The sequence below is a fragment of the Ovis canadensis genome, chromosome 1, assembly GCF_042477335.2.
Source record: "Ovis canadensis isolate MfBH-ARS-UI-01 breed Bighorn chromosome 1, ARS-UI_OviCan_v2, whole genome shotgun sequence".
NCBI lineage: Eukaryota > Metazoa > Chordata > Mammalia > Artiodactyla > Bovidae > Ovis > Ovis canadensis.
This window is the reverse complement of record NC_091245.1, coordinates 238512123-238538974: the sequence shown is the minus strand read 5'-3', so window position 1 is coordinate 238538974 and position 26852 is coordinate 238512123. Positions and strand designations below refer to the sequence as shown.

At 36.0% G+C, this 26852-nt stretch overlaps 1 protein-coding gene across 50 annotated transcripts in view; it reads left to right on the top strand.

Moving 5' to 3' along the window:
* The window catches only part of MBNL1 (muscleblind like splicing regulator 1), a 218475-nt gene that overhangs the window by 173348 nt on the left and 18275 nt on the right, over positions 1-26852 (top strand). For 42 of the 50 annotated variants that reach the window (XM_069562621.1, XM_069562589.1, XM_069562491.1 and 39 more), the window contains 3 exons: positions 4351-4521; positions 15299-15499; positions 25776-26033. In XM_069562621.1, the coding sequence (XP_069418722.1) occupies positions 4453-4521; positions 15299-15499; positions 25776-26033 (528 nt within the window). In that variant the 5' untranslated portion in view covers positions 4351-4452. Of the gene's footprint in view, positions 1-4350; positions 4522-5580; positions 5692-15298; positions 15500-25775; positions 26034-26852 lie in introns of all 50 variants that reach the window. The other 8 variants (XM_069562340.1, XM_069562386.1, XM_069562377.1 and 5 more) reach the window with 1 other exon arrangement.

Here is a 26852-nt window from a genome sequence, read left to right as displayed (position 1 = left end):
GTGGATATGCCAATATAGAATGATGATTAAGGGCAAATTTATATTATAGTTTGGATGTATGTCATGCACTGTCATGGAGTTTTGCTCCTCATATTATTTTTAGTACTTTTAACCGATAAGGTGCTGGATTAGGCAACTGCTTGTTATTGGGCTTCCATTGTGAGTCAGCTAGTAAAGAATTTGCCTGCAATGCGGGAGACGTGGGTTCTATCCCTGGATTGGAAAGATCCCCCGGAGAAAGGAAAGGCTACCTGCTCCAATATTCTGGCCTGGAGAGTCCCATGGACAGAGTAGCCTGGCAGGCTATGGTCTATACAGTTGCAAAGAATCTGACGCAACTGAAGCATCTTAGTTCCATTCTATCTGTAGCAATCAAAACTTTACAAAAACTTATGCATGTTTTTGCAGTAATGCTGCAACTCAATTTATTGTATCTTGGAGTAAAATCTCCAATGATTTAGAGCTGTAGCTCCTATACAAAAATTTGTGTATGTGAGCAGAAGATACTGATTGACTTTCTGTTTTTAGGTGGTTTAGAATATATTCTCAGCACTGTACAGAGTTTAGGATGCCAAGTGCATTGAATCTCTACACAGATCTTCTTTCCTCAGTGAAACTTGGAGGCCTTCTATTACCTTTTCTTCTTTTATTGTGGCAAGCTGTATTTATCGTGTGTTCAAATTGCTGGCCTCTGAATAAAAGCATCACTAGGTTAGTACAACTCAGAGTCAAACTCATTGGAAAAGACCCTGATGCTGGGAGGGATTGGGGGCAGGAGAAGGGGACGACAGAGGATGAGATGACTGGATGGCATCACCGACTCAATGCACATGAGTTTGGGTGAACTCCGGGAGTTGGTGATGGACAGGGAGGCCTGACGTGCTGCGATTCATGGGGTCGCAAAGAGTCAGACACGATTGAGCGACTGAACTAAACTGAACTAGTTTTTATTCTATTATCTTCATTGTCTCCATAATGGAGTTACAGTAGAATTCATCTTTAAGCATTTAGTTAGAAATGTTCTTCATTCATTCTGCAAATGCTTATGGAGGTACAGGCCTGGGAACTTGGAGATGGATGAACCTGGAGAAGTACCAATGTCATATTTACCGTAACTGTCCATCGAAGAGTTGCCACTCATGGTTTTCCTCAGGGCTTAGGCAATTCTCTAGAAGAGGATGTTTATTTTAACTTACTTTTGACCTTTTTATTTGTCAAACCACAATTATTCAGCAGCACAGTCAGCATTAAACAAGTTTTGACCTTCTTAAGGAGCTAAGTTTATCTAATATCCATTGCGGAGGCTACTTTGTTATTTTTTCCACAGATGTCAATGAAAAATTCACATGGCTTTGCAGAATTGTAGTTTATAATGTTTCCTGCTATATCAGAATAACCTGGAGTACTGTTAAAATGTAGATCCCTGGAACCCCAGGTCTGTTGCCACAAACTGTGTGAAAGAGGCTAGTTAGTGTGCATACCTTTTCCACAAAATGTCCTCAGTTGATTCTTTGGGACATACATAGCTTTTTGAGAGTGAAGCTCCAATGCACTCAAATCAAGCTGAGCATGGAACGGGAGGCTATATAAGAAATGTAGTAGAATGACATTTTTCCTGAGTACATGTAGTAAAGACAAAAGGAAAACCAAAGGGCCTGAGTTTTTATTAAAAGTTTTGAAATGCAGTAATACAAAATATATGGTGATTTGTACGTGATTTCTTTCCTTTATTGTTTCAATATAGGCTGTGTTTGTAGGTTGGAGGGCCCTAGAGGTTTGTGTTCCAGAGAGGCCTTAGGATGAAGAGAGGGGAAGACCAGTGCTCATGTTCACAAGGCTGCTTTCAGTGCCCAGGGCTGTCTCTGTGTTATTTATGTAATTTGTGAAACTATAGAAAGTGATCTGAGTGAACTGACATTAACTGAATCCTCAGAGTGGATATAACCCAGCTTATCTGTACTTAAATAAGCCCAATCTTAGTAAGAAATATGATGTGGAGATATTGATAACCATAATTTTTCTTAGAACCAAGTTATTCTTTGTACTGAAAAAGTAGATTTTCTCTAAAATACCCAAACTCAGATATTTCTGATATTAGACCATGTGTCATCCGTGGTTAGCCAGTCATTCACCATGGTTTGTCTTGTGACTTGAAGTGTTGTTTTTGTGAAGGTTGTTTTGCATCCAGATGCTTTTAAGCTAATAACATGCTCATGATCTCAACAGGTATCAGGCATGGTGATTTTCTATGGAATAAATCAGAGATATGTACATGTTACTTTACTTGTGAATGTATCGATAACTGTGATAAATGGTATAAAAGTTACTTTCATGCCAATATTTTGTTTTTCTGCTAATGTGTATACAATTTAAAATGTGCTGGGGGTGGTGGTAACAGCAGTTTTTGACTTTCCCCTTGTTCCTCTGAGAGTGCTGGACAGCGCCGAGGATGTAACATATACATTATCTTTTTTAATCTTCAAAATAAACTTACAGTGTAGGTTATATAGGGTTTCCCTATATAGCATAGGTTATATAGAGTTTCCCTATATAGCATAGATTATATAGGGTTTCCCTGTATAGCATAGGTTATATAGGGTTTCCCTGTAGAGCATAGGTTATATAGGGTTTCCCTGTATAGCGTAGGTGATATAGGGTTTCCCTGTATAGCGTAGGTGATATAGGGTTTCCCTCTGTAGCGTAGGTGATATAGGGTTTCCCTGTATAGCATAGGTTATATAGAGTTTCCCTATATAGCATAGATTATATAAGGTTTCCCTGTGTAGCGTAGGTGATATAGGGTTTCCCTCTATAGCGTAGGTTATATAGGGCCAATGCAGAAGACATGAGGGACTGGGGTTCTATCCCTGGGTAGGGAAGATCGCCTGGAACCAGTGTTCTTGCCTGGTGGGCCACAGTCCACAGCGTCGCAGAAGTTGGACACTACTGAAGCGACTTAGCACACATGCACGTAGGTTATATAGCAGTTTTGAAGTGAATGAAAAGCCTGAGGCTTACAGAAGTTAGTTTTTTATGCAGCTCATGTAGCTGATGAGTGATCGAGCTCAACCTCTGCCCCACGTGCTGACACCTGTAATGTCCTTGCTCTTGTCCACGGTTCTCCACTGCCTCCTAACTTGAAATATTATTAGTAATGCTTTATTACATAAAGCTTGTTAACAGAGCAGGTAGTATCCTCTGATATTAGCCTGTGGATAAACTTATTCCAAAAAACTTAATCAACATAAGCCAGAAATAGGTCATTAAAATTAGAATTCTGATAGATTTTCTCACAAACATCAGTTTTCTGAGTCAGTTTACAGTACAAGGTCAAATTATGGTAAACAGGTAGATTTTTCTTAGAAAAATCAAAGAAAGCTCAAGAAAGTGGTTGATCGCTTCAATTAAGTCCTTTTTTACCCTCACAAACAGTTCTAACTAAATTTATTGGTGAAAGAGATTATGAGGTAATAATTAATGAGATAAGTTGCTATCAATATGACTTGACAATACTGTATTGAAATAAATGGGTCTGTCCCTGACAATATTTCATAATACAGCCTTTTATATATATTTTGATGAGAAGAATCATCCCAAAACAAACTTATATTCATATTTATTAGTTTATAGTAACTTATTTTGTTTCTCCATTTTATGCTTTAAGTTTTTGAAGGGTAAACATATCTGTTCCTGTTGTTTTATAATTCTTAGGTAATGGAGACTAGATTTATTGCTGAAAGGTTAAAGGCTGCATTTTTTCACCAATATTTCATTGTGCTTGCTGATCTCTGTATTCAGCAGGAAATATGTAGGAATTTCCTCCCTTTCATCTATACATTTCTTAATATTTAGACTCATAAAGCTTAGTAGTAATTTTAACTTATGAGATATGTGTAAAGGTGTTTTACTGAAGATACAGTGTGCCTTGAGTCCTGTAAGTTTGTTTCCTTACAACTCAGTACAAGTAAAAATAGATGGTAAAACTTCATGATTCTTTTGGGTTCGTTAAAGTTGGCCAGGAGACATTAAGGAAGGAGCCTAAGGTTTTTATTTGATATTCTGTGTTAATATTACCCTAGCAGTTTGTAGATTTTTAAACTTGGATCTAGAAATATTAAAGCTAATATTTTAATACAGGAGCTTCTCTAAGCTTGAAACTTTTTTGAAATGTCTTAATACTTCATTTTGATAGAATTTATTACTTATTCAAATCTGTTATAAAGTCATTGGATAATACACTGTGTGAAAGACTCATGGTAGACTCAAGATAGGTTTATATTATTATGATTTTTTTTTAAGATTTGTAGATTTTATTTTTTTAAGATGATGTTTTCTGCTTTCATTACTTAGGGTCGTTGCTCCAGGGAGAACTGCAAATATCTTCATCCACCCCCACACTTAAAAACACAATTGGAGATAAATGGGCGCAATAACTTGATTCAGCAGAAGAACATGGCCATGTTGGCCCAGCAAATGCAACTAGCCAATGCCATGATGCCTGGTGCCCCATTACAACCCGTGGTAAGTATGTTCTTAGTTCTCATTCCTCAAGTTTGTCTTGCTTAGTGCTCAGTTTCAGTGTTAAATTGGTGATTACACTAGATCAAGTGAGCACAGGTAACAATATCAGTTGCGTAGCATTTTCCAGCAAAAATATCAGTCAAACCTTGGAAACAATTTCCCTAGGAACAATTTTTACACGATAAAGTTACTCATCTTCTGGCTAAATCATGTGAAAATTGACATGACAGAATGTTTAACCCCTCAAATTCTCTTCAAATTAAATCCTGTGACTTGCAGATGTGTAATGGTCTTTTTAAAAATGACCATTAAACTCATCAGTATAGTCTAGGTGCATTTTCAGGCTACCTTTTTAACACTAATAGTCATTTTGAAAATCGGTGTAAATCATCTTTAATTTTGAGTAAGTGTTTCCCTTCCCTCTCTCATTAAAGAGAATCTATATAGTTCTTTCTTGAAAAGGAGCCTTCGTTATTCTTTTAAACTTACTATGAATTGAAACTATTTGGTAGTTACAGATGCTAGGAAAATTCTGACAGTGGTGAATCCATATCATAGATCTGGAAGTCTCATCAGAGAACTAATCAGGAGAGGCAGAAACTCCATGGACTTTTTAGGGAAAAAAGCTAAATTTTATAAACTCTAGGTGGTCACACAGATTTAATGTTTACTGAACAGTGTAGGTAGATAACCTATGATTCTGAGCACATTTATTTATTTTTTTGTTTGAATTTGGGGGGGAGGGTATATGTGACATATGACTTTTATAACCTTTACTCACACTTATCCACAAAAATGTTAAGAGATTAATATCATAACTAAGTTTCAAAAGATGTTTTGGTATTAATTTTGATATAGTAATTTTGTATTTAAATGCATGTTGAAATTTGCAATAATTGGAATATTGCTGTCACTGACTTAATATGCAATATTATGGGGTCCTAGAAACGTGAAGACCCACGTTTTTCTGATATGGCAACTGTAGCATGTGTGCTAACTAATTTTTTTTCCTAATAAATTTTAACACCTGAACTCAATGTAATTATTATTCTCTCTTAGAACTTAATGAACCAATCATTCCAAAAAAGAGGGGGGGATTGCATTTCGAGGTGGGAGGGATCTCCAAATCCAATCGGCAGTGATACCAATTATCAATACTATACAGTTGAGGTGAGAGAATGTTATAATTCTGTTTTCACTTGATATATTTTTTTTTCCATTATTGGGAACTCAGTTAACAATATGATATCTTAAATTTGTTTTTGTGACATCTGTTAATTTCACATGTCTGTGTGGGGATAGCATGAAGATTTCCATTTGGTTTAAAAAAAGTCTTCTCTTTCTTTGTAGCGTAAAATATAGGACAAGAGTTCTCTTATACTTGACTCTCACATGGTTTCAAAGATGTGATAAATCCTTGGCGTGGCTGCTGCTTTAATTGATATAAGATCTTTCCTTGGTGTGAGATACTTTGTTCTACTTAAACATTTAAGGATTGCTTACTGGCAGGCTCCTCCCTCTCAGTGTCCTGGAGCACCTCTGACATCAGCAAGTGTGGTTCCCAAACGACAAGGACAGGTCGTGGCAGGGAGCCCCTCACTGTGAAGTATTGGCTCGTCTCCTGATACAGTCCTTGAGTTTTACTCTCAAGGCCATTTCAGGGTCATCATATGCGTAATCCTGTGACAAACTCTAAACAGAATTTCTGCTCCTATCTTTGAAATACTGTTAACAAAATATGTGTTGCTTATGAGATCACTAAATTGCAGATTTCTGAAACCAGAAAAATTACCTCATTTTGTGGTGTTTTTGTTGGAAAATTCTCTGCTTAGACAAAGCATTTATTTTTATTAGTTGTGAGCCCATTCAGATTTTGTTAGTTTTCCTTGATATGACTAGATTTGAATGTGGAATTATCCTTCTGCTAAAGGCATCCTGAGATCATAGTCTAAATAGACTCCATTCAGAGTGACGTTTTTGTAATGAGTATAGAAGTCATTTTAATTATTCAATTTTGAAACATTTGGGCTTTTAATGACTGTAGAGAAGGCTTTACTCCAGGAAAATTGCTTTCAAAACCCCACCTGAGACTCTTTGATCGTTCTTGTAGCAAGCCATGTTTTGATGAAGATAATGATATGGAGATTCAGAAATAATGAGAGGGTCATAACCAGTTGCTTTCTGGAATTTTAGTGCTGAGCCTACAAACAGGAATTACAACAGGGCTGGAAGGTTAGGAAATATGGAAAGAGGTTGCCACTCAAAAGAAGATGGCCATTAGAATAGATGGTGGTATACAAAGATATGGTATCAATTTGGATCCATCCCGCAGAGTGGTGATATCAGGAGATAATACTGTGAGCAGATTTGTAACCTAGGCAGTATCAGGAATAGCTTAAGTAGTGGCAGGGTTTTTAGTCAATTAGGTAAAGCATCTTAGTTCTCTATGGCCAACCAGTGTGACCCCCAAACCATAACTGGAGGAAACATGAAAAGAAGAGGGAGCTATGAAGGTCTAATCAAATTCATAAGCATTTAGTGTTATTCCTGACACGTAGCAGAGATTTTAAAAGATTGCTAATAAGTGAAAGGACTAGTGAAGGAACGAGTTTCCCAAACATGGGAAAAACAGAAATTCACAGTAGTTTACCTACCCCAGACGCCAAAGGAACTGTAACGGAACCAGAACACAGTCCAGTTATAGAGACTGTAGCATAGAATGGGGTAGTCAGGGACTTCATGAGAGTACTGTGGGGACCAGGAAATAGCTAGCATGCCTCTGAGTTTAGTTTCTCATTTTCTCACAAAGTTTGCGAGAACTAGGTCTATAAATTTAAGATCTCCAGGACACGAGACGATCTTGGAAATGGTGGGATTTATAGGAGAGTTTCTTCTTTTCATGGACTTGATTATGTTGTAGTGAAATGTGCCAAACCATGAATCAGAAAGAGAACATAACATTGCGGGGGGGGAGGGGGGGTAGTAATTACAGTACTCTGAGGGCATTTAAGGAGTTCAGCACTTTCTGTATCATAAATCCTCACAACCATACTATAAGGTAGGGAATATTATCCAGCTTTAGAGATGAAGACTCAGGGGTTCAGAGATTTACTAGTTTGCCCAAGTTACATAGCTAGTGAGTAGGAGGGCCACGATTTTCACCCAGACTGTTCAGGTTCTGGCATCCCTGCTGTAGAAACACTAAGTGCAGACGTGTAACCAACTTTGGGTCTTTGGTTGATTCATTACAAATCCCTGACTTTCTTCAACATATAGTGAAAAGTTTAATTAGACATATTACTTGCAAAGTCCTACCAACTATATAATTATTCCCATTTCATAAGATAAGAAAATAAGTAGTTGAAAATAAGTAATTGAATCTGTGTGTCTACTTCCTTAAATTTATCATAGTAAATCATCCAACAATTGTATTGTCATTTCTCAATCACTAATATAAATGCAAATAGTTTGTTGTATGATTTTTGAAGATAAATAGAGGACCTAGAGAATTTAATTATCCAAATTAAAAAATAATAATTTTGGATTTTTTTTTAAGTCTAAGTAATACTTTTAAAGTAGATTTAAAAAATGGACAGAGAAGCCTGGCAGGCTACAGTCCATAGAGTGACAAAGAGTTGAACATGACTGAGTAACTAACACACACACAGTATTTTAAAAAATACTATTACTTTGTCATGCACTCTCTGATACAAGGTAATCTAACAATAAATTGCTAAGTAGCCAAAAATAGATTGCACCTAGGGTTTCACAACTTGGAAGCCTCTCTTAATATTTCTTTGGTCCATCCCAGAGAGATGATTTTCAGAAATTCTGTCAATTTTAGGTTCTTGGCATTGCCCTTGAAAAGGTCTGCATCAGCAGTGTTTTGAGGGACTGTAGCTGAGATCGGACATGACTGAGCGACTGAACTGAACTGAACTGAACTGAGCTCTAGATGCCCTCTAGCAATGCCCGCTCTGATGCCTTTCCCTGTGTACCCAAAGGTTGTCCTTGACTATCCATAATTTCCTATGGTAGCTGCCCTGAAGGTACACACACTGGCCACTTAGAACTGCAAAACTCATGTCGAAATCCCTATGCATTTCATGAATTCAAAGTAATCTCAGTTCAGTTCAGTTTAAATGCTCAGTCATGTCCAACTCCTTTTGACCCCATGGACTGCAGCATACCAGGCCTCCCTGTCCATCACCAACTCCCAGAACTTACTCAAATTCGTATCCATCAAGTCAGTGATGCCATCCAACCATTTTATCTTCTGTCGTCCCGTTCTCCTCCTGCCTTCAATCTTGCCCAGCATCATGGTCTTTTCCAGTGAGTCAGTTCTTTGCATCAGATGGCCAAAGTATTGGAGTTTCAGCTTCAACATCAGTCCTTCCAATGAATGTTCAGAACTGATTTCTTTTAGGATCAGTTGGTTGGATCTCCCAAGAGCCTTCTCCAACACCACAGTTCAAAAGCATCAATTCTTCGGTGCTCAGCTTTATTTATAGTCCAACTCTCACATCCATACATGACTACTGGAAAAACCATAGCCTTGACTAGATGGACCTTAGTTGGCAAAGTAATGTCTCTGCTTTTTAATATGCTGTCTAGGTTGGTCATAGCTTTTCCAAGGAGCAAGCATCTTAATTTCATCGCTGTAGTCACCATCTACAGTGATTTTGGAGCCCAAGAAAATAAAGTCTGTCACCGTTTCCATTGTTTCTCTGTTTGTCATGAAGTGATGGGGCCAGATGCCATGATCTTAGTTTTCTGAATGTTGAGTTTTAAGTCAACCTTTTCACTCTCCTCTTTCACTTTCATCAAGAGCCTCTTTAGTTCTTCACTTTCTTCCATAAGGGTGGTATCACCTACATATCTGAGGTTATTGATATTTCTCCCAGCAGTCTTGATTCCAGCTTTTGCTTCATCCAGCCTGGCATGGTGTATGATGTACTCTGCATATAAGTTGAATAAGCAGGGTGACAGTATACAGCCTTGATGTATTTCTTTTCCAATTTGGAACCAGTCTGTTGTTCCATGTTCAGTTCTAACTATTGCTTCTTAGGGACAGAAGAATTCAGAGTTACTGGATTTAGCTAAAGTCTTAGAAGCTCCTGTGCTGCTCCTGACATCAGAACTTTGCCTTTGCTGTCACTTCATGTCCAAGCATTTCTGGTCAGTTGGTTGCTGAAAGCTTTAAAGTTGTCATTTGTCACACTTCCAGGAACACCTGGAAATTCTTAAATTGTTTTTTAGTGCTTTACTTTCTAGATTATCCAACTAGTGGTTGAGATAAGGCTGCTTTATCCCCAAGTACTTCTGGTAAAATGTTTCTGGGTCAGTCACCCTGAGTCTCACTGCATCCAACCTGCCCGTCTTACTGCCTGATGCTGTCAAGGAGCCTCTGCTTCTTCAGGCAGCTTGAGAATGGGCCCTGAATCTTAGCTACCAGCCCGTGTTTGTTAATACCTTTCTGTGTGGAGGACTAGAAGTGAGTCTGCTCTTTTAAGTATTTATTACTTCAGGAGAACTCGCTTGAAGGATAATGTGAAATTCAGAATAAAGGAAGTGGTCGTATGATTTGCCCAGTCAGCAAGTCAGTCTAGAAGCGGAGTTTAAAACAATATTTCTCATTTTATTCCAATCATGTGCTACCTTCTTAGAAAAAAATACACTGTGATGTGAATTTGTTGATAATTCCCATAGCTTTTGGCTCTTTTTATATGCAAAATAATTGTTTACAGAGACTGTTTATAGCTTTTGTACAGGGTTGTACCTACCCAGAAACATGGCTTTGTACACCTTGATTGTGAGCTGTTAATTTTTTTAAAAGCTTTGTTTTTCCCTGCTTAAAAGTTTGATCTTCACAGATACACGCACACATAACCATAAAATCTAGAAAACTATTGACTTAAAATTTGTGTTCTGTATCCCAGAACATACTGATTATGTATTATCTATTTTATATACTCCCTCCATTTTATTAAAAATAGCAAACATTACAGTGTTTAAAATAAAATAAATTAGGACCCCCATGATATTTGTAAGATTATAACTTGGTAACAGTATGTTAATGAAGCTTAGTTCAGTATATTAAAAAAGTGACAATTGAAAATAAATTTTAAACAAGCATAGTAAATAAATTAATGATTAAAAATTGAGATTGGGAGAAAATAACAATAAATCTTTTTAAACTTTCAGATATGTGTACTAGAAAATATTTAATGTATTTGTTTTTGTGGCAGAGAAAAACAGCAAATCCATAAATATATTTGTTAAGCAAATATTTGTAGAGACCTGTGTAGATGCCAAGTGCTGGATATATTAGTGGACAAAGCACAGTGCGTGACTGCACTCTGAGAGCCCAGGTAGAAGAGATGGTTAAGGAAACACTTAGTGATCAGTACTGGAGTCTAGTGATGAAGAGTTACATAGGAACTGAGGGAAGGAAAATACCTTTCATAGTTGGAGCTGTGGATGAATCAGGACAAACACCAAGAGAAAGAGTCCTGATTCTTGAAGCCTAATTAGTTATTAAGGATTTGGGCTTGGCAGGATCAGCCTCTGTTGTGGAAGGAAACCCATGTTCAAAAGCAGGGAGCCATAAGGAAACATGTGTTCTTAGAGGCCTCATATAGAATCTGAAAACTGGACCCATTTCTGTTTTTAAATAGTAGAAGGCTGCATAGTATATGGAATTGGACTTCCCCAGAAGCTTAAAAAAATACTGTTGCCTAGAAAATTCTGATGAATGGAGAGTTTATTTAACCAGGGTATTCTGGGCTTCAGGTTGTCCAGGTGATTCTGTTGGACAGCCAACGCTGAGAACCACTGGTTTTAGAACCACCTGGAATCAAACACTGATGTGCAAATCATAGGTCTTCATGCACTCATTTGTGGCCATATGCACATAGTCTCAGTGAAACTTTTTCCTTATTTGCTAAATGGAACTAATAATATCCAATTGATAAGGCTGTAATTTATTCACCTTTCTTTCACTCAAATTATTATTCAGTGTGTACTTACTGAATGCCTATTGTATACCAGACGTCATTTTCAGTTCTTGGAGCTTAATAGTGAACTAAATGTGTCTCCCCTCCTCCTTGACATAAAAGCAATAGAGGTTTTGCTTTTGTTTGCTCCAAGGAATTTATTTTCTACTGTTATGAGGATTAAATATAATAACACAGGTAAAGCGCTTAGCACAATACCTGGCACACAATAAATAGAATTATTGTAATAATCATGTTTGCACACATTTAACTAGGGTCCTAAAGTGAAATTGAATAATGTTTTCATTCATAATAAAGCCTGATTACCTTTAATGGAATCAAATGTCTCATTTAAAACAAACAAATGATTAGCCTATAAATGCACCAGCATTAGTAAGATTGCAGTTTGTTTTTCTCTGCTGAGGGTGTTCACTGGCAAAAAAGGCAATCATAAAGCAACCTTCCTTATGCCTTCTGGGAACAAAGATATCTGTAAATCATTATTACAAGGATGTAGTCAGGATCAAATGCACCAGTTACATAATTATACATTTTTCTGTGGATACTTAGGAGAAAATAGGATGCTACTTTATAATAGCATTGCATTAATATCAGTTTTTGCGATTCTGCTGAACTCTGCAGGATGGCTTTTGTAATAGAGAACTGGCAGTGCCACAGTTCAGGAGCTTCACTAGTCTAATTAGGGCCCTCTGATGGGGCCAGCAATGACTACTTCCAGCAGGGTGCTCCTCGAAGAAGAGACATAACGAATTTACAAAAGCTCAGAAGAAATGAAGGGATGTTGCGCTTGATGGGGATGTTTTTGGGGCAGCTTTTGGAATCAAATTTCAAAGTATAGAGCTATTATTATTTATTGTCTGCCTGTTTAGCAAATAATGCTACTTATCTGGAGAGGGAGCAATTTGAGACAATGATTTCTGCATAGTTAATGTTTTAGAATTTTGAAAGCTGCTACTGATTTTACCTGGGGACAGTGCCCTAAAGTTCTTAACATTTGCTGAATTGTCAGAAAGTCAATTCATGTGACAACTCTATAGAGACAATCCAGTGGAAAAATTGTTGCCAGTTAGTAAGATCAGTATTTTTATCCAATGAAAGTATTCTTTTATCTGTAACATGGAACTGCTATTTTATATGTGTTGCAGATTATAAATTTGTTTTATTCAATGATATTTAACAAAGCTGAATTTTATTGGCCACTGACCTTATTTTCTTAAAATTTTTAAGAATGCTTTCTTCCCTCTAGATAAGTTTGCCAATTTGACCTCTGCTTCTAAATAATTTTAGTAGATTGTGCAAAGTGACATAAACATCTCAATTACTTTTTGAAGTTTACATTTAAAATACCCTCTCTGGAAGTGCATATTAATTCATGGCAAGAATTAATATTGACTGACTTCTGTTCTCCATATTCTAAACTAGTTTTTTAGTCTACTATGCTAAATTACTTATAATTCTTAAATATTTAAGAGAAAAATTATATTGCTGGTCTGCATGTGGCTGAAAATGTCACACATTGCATTTGATAGTATGTAATGGTATAAGTTTAATCTGAATAATTCTGAATAGAGACCCAAGTTGAACATGTATTTATTGTACAGGTAAACTCTTGTCTTTCTGCTGCCTTGGCAGCCGATAGTCAGTGGAGCAACATCAAATCAACTGCTATATGAATAAGTAGCTGTTGATGGACTTGAGAGATTGGGCCCCCATTTCTGGCAGGTTATTGATTGTTAATATCTGGGACCCCCGCAGTTTTGTGTTGTCAGTGGGTAGCTGCCTTAGGCAGAGATGGAACTGGGAACTAAAAGTGTTACTTTAGGCTGTTTCATCAAGAGCCATCAACCTGACAGGGCAGCTCACCATGGCGTTCAGACCAACACATTGGGAGGCATAATTATTTTAATTTGAAAGTGTCTGTGGACTCTATGATATACTTTTTCTTCTCCCAAGTGAATCAAAAGTTGTATTAACTTTTCTCTATTACACGATCTTGTGCTTAAGACTGTATATGATAACTGCAAACATGTCCTAAAACAGTTTGTGACATCAAAGGAAGGCTGTCAGATTTTCAACCTCAGCACTATTGACATTTAGGACGGATGAGTCTGTGTTATGAGGGGCTTTTCTATGTGATGTAGGATACTTACCAGCATTATTTGCCTCTCCTCATTAGATGCAATAGTGCCCCCCAGCTGTGCAACCAAAAATATCCCCTGCTGTTGCAAAATATTCCCTGTGAGATACAATCACCCATAATTGAGAACCACTGCCTTAAGAAAAAAGGAATACTTGAATTCTGTGTTATTCTTCTAAATACAGGATGAGTCAGAGCCAAATTAGATAAAGAGTTTATTTTATTTTTTAAGATATTTCTGAGTTATAAAAATTATTTCTGTAACATATACATCTTGATTGCATACAACTGTATTCTGTAAAACTCCCTTGAATACTAAGTAAACTCTTGGATCATCTGACTTCTTATTCCTATCAGAGGGAAGAATTATCTATATTCTCATGTCCCTTTCTTTCTAAAAAAAACTTTCTATGATTCTGTTCCTTACTGCAGGTTAAAGATGACAAACTGTTGAATATTACCTTAAAGAATAGGATCCATTTTGTCCATTTGTTTTTGTGTTTTTGAAACAAACATTATTATTTCACATAGATTAAACATCAAGAATAAAAACTCCATTGACTTAGGAAGTTGAAAATATACCACCAGTAAGGTGGAAAATTGTGTTAGGTTATGCTTTGAAAAATGAAAAAGCACATTGTTAAAGTAAATTTAAGGTAAATTATTTAATTTTACTCAAGAACAGATATATCTCCTGACATACAGATTTTCATATCAACAAATGGAAACCATCCTCGTATATTCATGAAAGCATTTTTGGCAGAAAATTCTATCTTATAGCATTTATTCAGTGTTACTATGTGTATTTCCTTGAACAATCATAATGTACTTCTTTAAGAGTATTCTTTTCAGACTTCATTCATAGTAAGCTGAATCTGTTGTAAAGTCTCTCACAAAGGAATAAGAAGCTGGTGGAACATCTATTTCCCCAGGAAAACGTGCAACAAATACATATGCCAAGTACTTTATCTTATGTGCTCAAAAGAAATGGTGTCATCATCACCTTTCATATATCCTGAGATTTATTCACAGTTTACTTTGACTGTGAGACTCTGTTATCCACTGGGAGTTCTGCTTTATTTATTCTAGATAATAAGACACTTGCAACCTGTTAACAGTTGTAAACAAATCTTTCAAGTACATCTGACATAGCAATTATGAAATGTATTTTCTTAGACAAGTATCTAGGATTAAATCAGGACAAAGGTGGAGTTTAGCTAACTACAAGAAGTTTCTGTATTGAATGGTTGAGCTATTTTTCAAAAAGCAATTGCAAGTATTGTAGACCCCAGGCTTCAAAATCCTAGTGGAAAATTTCCCAGATAAATTACCCATTATATTTTAGAGAAACGTAGATTTGATGAATGCTGATTTAAGAAACATTCTTAATCTAAATGAGAATTAATAAATGTACAGTTAAGTGGAGAGAGGGAGAGGGAGGGAGGAAGGGAGCAGAGGAAGAATGGATTTTGGATGGATGCATGGAAGGATGGATGCATGGAAGGATGGGTGGATGCATGGAAAGATGGATGGATGCATGGAAGGAGGATAGATATATAATGTAGGATATTGACTTTGAACCAAGACCTGCCTATTAAATTTTACCTTATATTTTATTTTTCAGCCAATGTTTTCAGTTGCACCAAGCTTAGCTACCAATGCATCAGCAGCCTTTAATCCCTACCTGGGACCTGTTTCCCCAAGCCTGGTTCCAGCGGAGATCTTACCGACTGCACCAATGTTGGTTACAGGGAACCCTGGGGTCCCTGTACCTGCAGCTGCTGCAGCTGCTGCACAGAAATTAATGCGGACAGACAGACTTGAGGTAGGAGTCATGGGTATTTTTATGTATTCCATTCTAAAATTCATAGTGTGCTCTTTGTTTTTTTATTTCTTCAGTGGCTATAAAGGTTAAAAGATAATTTAGAGATTTTGGTTCAGTGTTTGGAGCATTTTGCTAGAATATGGATATGCTACATTTCATGAAAGTAACATTTATAGAAGCCACAACATCCATATGTAGAAAAGTGGGCAAGAACTTGGACCCTGGGATCAGACTGCTTTTTACTTGGTTCCGACTCAGTTTTCTTATCTTCAAAATGAAGGAACAATTTTATCTCAAAGAGTTAGACTTAGCTTCCTAAATGTTTCTTGTTACTGTTGCTATTAACAAATTCTGTCAATCCCCTGATACTTGTTCTCATGAACTTGTTATTAAGTTACTACATACAAAGTGTTTAAATAATTTTTATTGTAAGTTTCCTCATAACCCTCACAATGTTTCAGCAGGAATGACAAGGCACCGTTGTTTGTGAAATGCGCTGATAAATTTTTAATTGCAAATTGGGTGATACTCTGTCTTCGAGTCAAGGATAATCTGATGTATGTGCTTTGCTATTGCTGCTTGAAAAAGAAATTAAAGATATAATCTTATATTGAAGTAGTTGAGAATTTCAACTTGACTGTAAATTAGTGGACTTGGTAAACTCTAAATGGGAAAAATGGCAGCATTACTGTACACTGAAGCTCTCAAATCTGGCTTTGGTATCCAAATACAGAAAAAATGAGCTTTTCCTCTTTTCCCTGGTTAGGATGAGGCAATATTTAGTACTAGAAGTTTTGCATGTCTTAATTACAAGAGAATGGCAAAACAAAGCCATTGTGTGAACATAATTGACACTAATAATTTATCAATTTAGCAGAAATTTATTTAATAAGTACCACTTTCTGTTGATTAAGTTTCATTGCATGCATTACAAAGGATCTCAGATTTCAGAGTACTTATTAACTGCCACCACCTTTCTGATGGTAGTAGCAATAGTTGATAATTATTGGATATTTACTCTCTACCAGCCCTAGCATTATCCCTCCATGTGCAACACACATTTAATGTTCAAAGCAATCTTATGAGAAAGATACTATCGTTAACTCCATTTAACAAGGCAATAAACTTGAGAGAGATATGTGATTTATTCAAGGTCACATGGGTAGGATCTTTTGGTGGGGCATGATATCAGAATTTTAAACACTGTTATTACTCCCCTTCCCATAAAGTGATGGTACAAACAAGAGCAGGAAATTTGGGCTTGTATGTTCCCTTTAGAGTTTTTGTTTGTTTTAGGCTTATTTTTAACCTTTCATTGAACATGTTGGAAAAAGCTCCTACTTATAGGAGTTCCATAAGGAGGACTCAGGAAGGATGTTGAGACCTGATTGCGTGCCCTCTGTGAACCAAGGACCCTGCCGTGTGCTAGAGATAAAACCTTGACTTGTGGGTGGTTTGTCATTGCATAGTTTTTCTTGCTCATTAATAACTAATGCTATTTGCAGAGAAATTTAGGAGCAAATTTAGGAAGTTTTAAATATTTAAAAATTATTAGATGCTCAATATGCGAATCCCGCCCCCCCCCCCAACCTTTCAGAAGCATATCTTAAGGTTCTTGATTGTTTAATGGGAACCAAACAGACAGTCTGAGATTAACTTGATTGAATTAATTTTTAATAGGAGATTAAAACTGAGATTGTCTCTATTTAAATCTCTTTCAAGGAACCTTTTAAAAGGCTGATTGTGTATTCAGAACTCTTTTAAACTAATTCTTCCACAATTTTAGGTAGACTGTAATTGGTTATATTCTGCATGATGTTTAGTTAAAATGAAGACTTCCGTCTTTCATTTGGTTTTGTTTCTCTTTTGCAAGGAGCTACTGCAAGTATTTTTTTCTGTCTTCCTTTCTAGTAGTCACAACAAATGGCTCCTGTTGTAATGACTGTCATTTCCTTTTAACCTGAATTCCACTTATCTCAATGCCTGATAGTAGGGCAGCTTCCTATCTTATTCTCATTCACAGGATCTGCTTCAGTGTCACAGTTAAGCCTGTTAGGATATTGCAGTGTGATGCTAAGGGGCACGTCTTTCTCCTTGACATTGTGACTTTACACATTCCTGTCTTCAGGCTCTTCCCTCTCATGCTCATTACACCATATCCTGGGGGTCTAAGAGACAGGGCAGTAAGTGCCAACACTTATTTACACATTTAGTTGTTTGGGATTTAAATCTGTGCTTGATTTTTAACTCATGGAACTCCCAAGTACATTTTAGAATTTTTGAGTTATTTTTGAGGTAAACAAATTTTGAATCAGTTAAAATACTGGCCAGTTCTTCTTGCCACTTCCTTTTCTCTTTTTACTACAAAATAGGAAATGAAGAAGTTAAAAAATAGCATAGATTATCATCCTTCTGATTCTTTTGTTTAGAAAAACTAACATATAGCACCCAATGTGATGCTACAAAAAATGTTGAAACTACAAAAAATGGAAAAAGAGGAACCCAAAGATTAGTGTTGGTGATGTTGCTAATTAAGTGAGTAAGCATAGGTCAAGGTTTTTTCCCCCTAAGTGTCATATTTCACACATATTAACCTAGGGGATTATACCAGATAATCTCTATGACCACCTACAGTAAGGTGAAATTTAGATCATTTTCCTGCATTTAATGCCAACCACAAATTATTGAAAAGGTTATTTATGTGTGCGTGTGTGTATATATCCACACATGCATAAGTTTTCTATCACTATCCATATTATCCATTCTTTGTTGGATGTCTTTTAAAAGACTTTGCAGCTGTGTACTCTCTATGGTGTAAAATCAGTTTTCTCTAAAGAGGAGCAAACCTCTTAAATATTGGTCACTGAAATGAGTCTTTTAAAAAATTCCATTTTGTGATCTTGGGGTGCCTTTGTGTAATTTCTGAGTGGCGGTTATTTTCAATGATTATTTTAACAAATTGTTAAAATCTGTATGTACTAGAAAGGACTGAGGTTTTTAGTCATATCTGCTTTACTACAAAGAGTTGGTAATTAAGGAAATTGTTTATTTTCAAGATACACAATACTTTTTTTATGGTGCAAAAAGAGTCCATGAGTGCATTTATTCTCTCCTTTATTCAGCAATATCCAATGAAGAACTGTTGACCATATTTCAAGTAAAAACTGTTGTGAGGAATATCTTGAGGCATCAAAAGGTTGCCTACTGTTTTATAACAATAAAAGGTCCCCCAGAATAGTGCCAAGCTCATAAATGATGGCCTAGTAACTTGTTCAATGAAGGAATAAATGACTCAGTCAACTAGTTAATCAGTTAATTAATCCATGCCCTTATTCAGAGTTTAGGGTAATCTACCAGAGGAGATAAAACAAGACACATTTTTAACATTGTTAGCATTATCCTTGGGAACATGTTTACATTTTGAACATTCCAACTACAAAATATGGCATCTTGTTCATGCCCCTAATCCTAGAGCAATAGTTTTCAAGCTTTAATGTGATTAGAATCACTTGGGATGATTGTTAAAAATGAAAAGCCAGGGAATTCTCTGGAGGTCCAGTGGTTAGGACATGGGCTTTCACTGAGGAGAGTGCAGGTTTAATTCCTGCTCAGGGAACTAAGATCCTGCAAGCCACAAGGCACAACCAAAAATTAAAACATAAAAAATTGTTTTTAAATGTGGGCCCTCATCCCCACAGACTGATTTGGTGGGTCTCCAGTGGGGCTCTCAAATTCTTTTCACAGATGATCTGGGTGATTCTAAATGCAAATGGTTTATAAAATACTGTCCAGGGGATGTGAGCACCTGTTATTTAAGTATTAACTTTTTTATCATTTACCTCATGTAGTTACTTGTGATTCTGGATTAAAAATCTGTCTCCTCAAATGCATTTAGTATTCTGTATTTTGTGAAGTTGCTGGGAACAACGTGGTACAGCATAATGAAATATGTTAAAAAAAAACAATGATGATTTTGGGGGGCAATTTATACCACATAACAGCATTAATAAAACAGAGAACAAACCAGTGGCCACATATTTCATATGCTGATGTAGACATTAGATTGCCATTAGGTTAACTATATTATTTTTATATTAATAGTCTATATGATATATTCCAGCAAAGGTGGGCAAACTACTCAGCTTCTGATATTTTCAGTTGGAGTTGTTTCAAAATAATGTATTCATTTGCTGAAAGTTTTATTCTACTGAGGCAATCATGACATGAGTTTTTAATTCAGGCCACTGGATACTGAATGCTTCCACTACTTACTGATACAGAAGAGTCTAGTGGCTCTTTTTCATTTAGGTATAAAAACATATGATACCTACTGACTACACACACAAAAAAAGCATTTAAAGCTAAATGTGCATTTAAGTGATGGTGAAAGGATGCCTCCATGACAGCATTATAGGCATTTAATGGATTTGTCATGATCTACTGCATATAAATGACACTCATTTCAAAATGAGATTAGAAAAGCAAATGCTTTTAATAATACAAGAAAGGCTTATTGATAGAATTACTTTACTTTTGTGTTTTTGTCTCGAGTATTTAGCTACTGCTTCTGTGATATTCTAATTTCTTTAGAAAATCACCAAGAAATATTAAGAGTTTAATGCACATGGTTCTATGAAGTTTAAATTAAAAAAATAATTGTAATAAGATTTTAGAATGGATGAATAATGTAGTGTAATAAGACTCTAAAATGGTGAATTCATGTTCCCATTTAAAATTCCTAGTCTGTGATGTCTGTAATTAGTTTGAGTTTTGCTTTGGAGACGATATGGTTACAAGTTGTTTCTTTAGTTGGTCATTCTGATATATTCAGATTTGATTTTTAAGTTCCTTGAAATCAAATGACAAATTCTTAGCTATATTATCTATAGAAATGTGCTTGTCTTCACTGGCTAATGGCAGTAATGATGGATTTCACCTTTCAGATTTCAAAGAAAAGTCCCAGATGATCTTAGCAGAAACCCTCTAGAGTAGCATTATAGATGTCTTTTTCTTCATTTTTCAAAAAATGAGATTCAGATAGACCAAGTTTGTTCAGTTATCTGGTAACAAACTGAAACTAGATATCACATCATTAGATATTTATCATGGGAATGTAATTATACAAGCAATTAACTAAGATCATTTCCCCTAATCATCACACTTTTAAGCTATGGATATTTGAATTCTTTTTGAAACATAGATAATTTCTTCATATTTGTATATTCATGACCTATAATGCTATGGATTCTTTGATAAAATAATTGATTATTCAGTATTTATGTTTTAAAATGTGTGTTAGCTCAAATTTAATAGAAAATAAAACATCCATGACATGATACTTAACTGTTGAACAACAGGTATATATGTATCTTTGACTAAGCTCCTTAATATTAGTCATTAGACTTCAATTGGGCTTTCCTGGTGGCTCAGTGGTAGTTAAAAAAAATCCCCACCTGCCTGTGCAGGAGACGTGGGTTTGATCCCTGGGTCGGGAAAATCCCTTGGAGGAGGAAATGGTAACCCACTCCAGAATTCTTGCCTGGGAAATCCCATGGACAGAGGAGCCTAGCAGGCTGTGGTCCATCGGGTTGCAAAAGAGTCAGACACAGCTGAGTGACTAATGCTTTCATTTCTTGCAACCTATTATTATTTTGACCGATTTGAAATATGTTTGTCATGTTTATAAAAAATTGAGATCACATAACAGAATTGTTTATTTTAACCAGATTTGTATAGTATGTTGTAAGCTATCTATGTATTATTTTTTCAGTATTCATGATTCCGTAACTAGTAAATATAAATACTAGATAGAACTCAAAATTTCTGTTTTCAGACTCTGTCCTCTTTGCATACTACCACTGCTATTTAATTAACAAAGAAGGTTTATGTAGAATTAACATAGATTTCCTTAGGAAGTTTTTCTAATTGCTTTTCCTTTTGATTATTTAAAGTTTATTAGCCAAAGATGTTTTTCTGGAAATGAAGTTTACTACTTTAATGTTTTCAGTAAATATTTTTATCGAAGTGATGATTTTTACTGTGAAAGTAATTTCTTAGCCTTTTTGTATGAAAGTTTACAAAACTTATGTGATTTCCAAAGCAAATCTTATGTTAACACTTACAAACATCCTTTTTGATTGAAGGTTATTAGCTAGTAGATGGAATTATTTTCATCTAGGTTTTAAACCACTTATCAAACTGTAAAAGTAGTTTTATTTGTTGACCCACTAATACCATTTCTACATATTCATCCTTATAGAATGGTTTTTTTGGTGTGGTCTTGAAGATAGCCTTTGCAACATTATTTGTAGTATGGAAATATTGGAAATAATCTAGATGTTCTCTGAAAGAGTTACTTATACTGTACATACCTATTTGATGGAATTTGATTCAGTCAGCAAAAATAATCACTGTGGACACTATTTAGTAAAATGGCAAAAAGAATGTTTACATACATCAGCAGGCAATAACAGATCACCAAGTAATAACCACACTCTAATTACAGCTATTTAAAAAATACATTAGTGCAGAAAATTAGATGGGAATAGCAAAAAGGGCCATAACATTGTTAGGATTTTCGAATTTAATCTTCTTTGTTACAAATTCTCTATACGGTAAATTGTGCAACTTTCTTATCCTGATTTGAGTTGGATGGTTAAATTTGTTGAAATTTTGTCTGTCAACTAGAATTTGCAAATGCAGTACCAGACTAAGACATTTCTTTGAGAGAGCAGCACACCCTACAGTTTCTCGAGTTTATCAGAGAAACCAGGCCAAACTCATATTCATCAGTCAAGAAACAGATCTCATTTTATTTTTAATGAAAAATTTTATTTAGAAATGAGATGTGTTGATTATTAGAGAAAAACCTGGGTGAAAAGCTGTGGGAGGTTTGTTCTGTTGAGATAGGTCTCCAATAAGCCAGATGTACATCTAAAGTTTGGCAGCATTCTTTAGCCCTTCTGACCTTGCGGCTCGCACAAGTACAAGTTTACACAAGAGATTTTCTGTTTCTTCTTTATATTTTTTCAAAGGCAAGAATAATTGGAGAAAAGCTATTTCAGTGTCGTTCTTCTACTCTGTTTCTCTTGTCAGGAGAAACATTAAGCTGGATTAAAAACAAAAAAAGTGAAACAGTCACTTTAGGACAAGATTCTAAGCTGACTGCTAGTTATCAACTCTGCTTAAGTGTTTTTTAGAATTCTCCCTAAATGAATCTTGCAAGACTATAAAGAGTACAAAATTGTACTAAACCAGTTATTAGCTTATACAAAACACACATACTAACTTATACAAAACACACATATACATAGGTATAAAGCAAATGGACAGGGAACAGAAGAGGTCTTAGAATGACCATCTTTATGCAACCTGACGGTTAGTTCATATTCCTGAAAATAAAAAGAACATTAAGACAGACAGAGAAATAAAAAGTCAAAATCAGCCCAGCATTCAGGTTTTATTTGGGGGGACTGATGCTTAAATTTCTGGCACAAACACTGGCGTAATTGCTTTTGGAAAATAACAAATCTTTGATATTCAGGCTCCTGCAGATAGACTACCTTTAGATGTTATTTCTTGTCATTGTGGCAGAGAGTAAGAGAAATTGGGAGAGTGTTGGTTCAGCTGCCACTAGATTCTTTGTGAGCATATTCGAGAAAGTAAAAATTACTGAAAAGCTAATAGCAGTAGTGTCCGAACAACAGTTTACTGTTGGATGAGGCTGAATTGACATAGATTTTTTAAACAGAAAACTGGCCTTTTTGCTTATGCATAAGTTTTACATATCTACATGAAAAGTTCTTAATCCATATTTAAAATCTCCTCGTACTTTGAGAAGTCTAATTTAGTAAGTGGGGATTTGTGGTTTAGAAAGCAGCACAGCTTGATTGCATGCTCAGTGAGAGTGGAGGACAAGAATTCCGGAAAACAGCTTAACCACTTTTCCTTTTCAAATTATAAACTCTTCGATATCCTTGTTTTCTTCTATTCAAAAAGATAAATGTAATGATAAAAAAGTAGCATCTTTTGTAGCTTTCTAAGTCATCTTTTACTCCCAATATTTCTCAGAGTATCTGGCACAGAGTAATTATTTAATAATTTTTTAAAATTATATAAATTGGAGTGATGAGTAGAGTTGACTTGGCTATGTAGATAGGATGCATTGCTTTAGCTTGAGGTTTCTAAATGGTACAAGATGCTCTTTTTTAATGTGTAGCATGATACAAATTATAGAGGCCTTTTTAAAAGGAATCATTTTCCTCAATAATGGCATATGTATATAAAAGGAGGAAACACCTAGAATTGAATGAAATCGTTTTATGTACTTAAATCCAAGAAAATCTTTGTTTTTTAAATCATAGCAGAGTTTGCCTTGTTTTTTTTTTCTTCATGAATTCCAAAATAGAGTGTTCAGGGACTGTATCTGTTCCGTTTGTAAAAGATTTGTGAAAAACAAAAAGGAAACATCCTTAAAGCATGAAGTAATATGAGCATAAAAATATCAAAAGGACTTTCTGTGTTTAGGTGGCCCTCTTGTGGTAAAAAGGTCAAATTTTCCTGAATGAAAGTGCTGGCAACTTTTTAAAAAGAGCAAGCACCTTGACAAGCTATGAAGTATGTGCTGATGCATCCAACTCTTTGAGACCCCACGGACTGTAGCCCACCAGGCTCCTCTGTCCATGGAATTTTCCAGCAAGAATACAGGAGTGGGTTGCCACTTCCTACTCCAGGGGATCTTCCCGACCCACGAATTAAACCCACATCTCCTAAATTGGCAGGCAGATTCTTTACCACTGTGCCACCTGGGAAATCCCCAACAACCTTTAATAGTAAGAGGTCTGAATCAAGCAAATGGATGTAAAATAATCCATTTTCACCTTTTCTCCAGGGACCCTATCCAAAATTAATAGATATAAAACAAACAGATAACAAAAACTAATCCTTTTCCATCTGCTTTACATTCACTACCCGGTGAATAACTAATGATAAAAAATATAGCTCTTAGAAACATTTTACAAAAAAGCTATCATTTTACTTTTTACACTTTAACTTTTAAATTATTTCTGATTAGCATAAAATTTGCAAAAATAGAACTGAGTTCCTACATCTCCTTCACCCAGCTTATCTAAATATTGACAGGTTACATAACCATGTTACCGCTTACAAAACCAGAAAATTAACATTGATATGCTGCTATTAACCAATCTACAGACCTTAATCAAATTTCACCCATTGTCCTACCGATATCCTTCCTCTGACTCAGGATTGTTCAGTCTATAACAGTATCTCAGTCTTTCTTTGTCTTTCATGACCTTGACACTTTGGGAGAGTACTGATGAGTCATTTTGTAAAACATCCTACCATTTTAGTTTGTTTAATGTATTGTCATGATTAAATTCAGGTTATGCGTTCTCAGCAATAATACAACAAATGTGATGTTGTAACCTTTTTTCAGTGCATCATATCAGTAGATATGTGATATCATTATGTCTTTATTACTGGTGATATTAACTTTGTTTGGTTACGTGGTGTCTATAGAGTTCTTCACTACAAAGTTACTATTTCCTCCTGTTTCCTAATGAGTAAATATGGCCTTCCATGATGGCTCAGTAGTAAAGAATCCACCGGCAATGTAGGAGTTGCGGGTTCAGTTGCTGGGTTGGGAAGATCCCCTGGAGAAGGAAATGGCAACCTGCTCCAATACTCTTGTCTGGAGAATCCCATGGGCAGAGGAGCCTGGTGAGCTACAGTCCACGGGGTCACTAAAGAGTCAGACACGACTAAGCAATTGAACAACAACAATGAATAAGTATATCAACTTTATTTAAATTAGATGTTTTACCATAGTCAGTATCTTAAGTGCATTTTCTTCCTCATGGACATTTTATTGAAATGGGGCTGTAATTAGTATACTACGACTTCCCTGTAGCTCAAACGGTAAAGAATATGCCTGTGAGGAGGGAGACCAGGGTTCGATTCCTGGGTCAGGAAGTTTCTCTGGAGGAGGGAATGGCAATCCATTCCAGTATTCTTGCCTGGAGAATTCCATGGACAGAGAAGCCTGGCAGGCTACAGTCCACGGGGTCGCAAAGAGTCGGACACGACTGAGTGACTCACACACACACACAATGGTTTCAAGTTATTTTGTGGTTCCTTTGCGAATTCTTTCCCCCTTTCACCTGTAGCCTTCTGTCACCACTCCTGCACTTTAAATCTTGAGAAAGTTTCTACTTGTCCCTATTGACTGACCTTCGTGCACTTTATGACCCCATAGGTATGTCGAGAGTACCAGCGAGGCAATTGCAACAGAGGAGAAAATGATTGTCGGTTTGCCCATCCTGCTGACAGCACAATGATTGACACCAATGACAACACAGTCACCGTGTGTATGGATTACATCAAAGGGAGATGCTCTCGGGAAAAGTGCAAATACTTCCATCCTCCCGCACATCTGCAAGCCAAGATCAAGGCTGCCCAATACCAGGTCAACCAGGCTGCCGCAGCACAGGCTGCAGCCACTGCAGCTGCCATGGTGAGTAGAGACCTTAGCTCAGTCCTTGTGGACGGTCACAAAAACAGTGAACAGCTGTATCTGACAACAAGCTATTCATTTATTAACCTTTTAAAATTTTTTTTTTTTTTTTTGCTGAAGATATGTTTGTTCAGGTATCCCAGACAATACGTAATGAAGTGACCATTCAGAGAAGTGAGGGTAACTCCTCAAATGGTTCAGATTGCTCCTACCCTCGGCCTAATTTTTAATACTCTGTCTTACTCTGGATATAGGGTTTCTGAAATTTCTGCTTTGTACAGAACACCTGTCTCCTTTTCAGTTTAACGATACTGCCATTTCTGGTCCTCTTTTATTTCTGTGTGCTATCTAATCAGCCATTGTTTTCCTTCGGTGTGTTCTTCTGCACATCAAGGCTCTTCTCTACATTTATCTTGCTTTAACCATAACAAAATCTGAAACTATTTAGGAGAATTGCTTCAACAAAACTGGTTTTAGGTTTCCATACAAGTTGTTGAGCAGTTTGCATATCTAGATTATCTTGAACTATATTGTGGCATAAACAGACCTGTAAAACTAGAGACGTTTGCCTGTGCCATTACATAGAGAGGAGAAAGCAGGACTGAAGGAAAAGTTAGAAATGGATCATTTAGAACAGATACTAAACTATAATGAAGGGAAATTTTAACGTGATCTAATAGCTGATTTTAATGAGTCCAGTTTTGTTCTTTGCTTAGCTGTTTTAATGTTGTCCTTTTTTTTTTAAACATAAATATATGACTTAATTGTTAAATTATTCATGAAAAAGAACCCTGTGTGGTATTTCGTAGCACAGTCAAA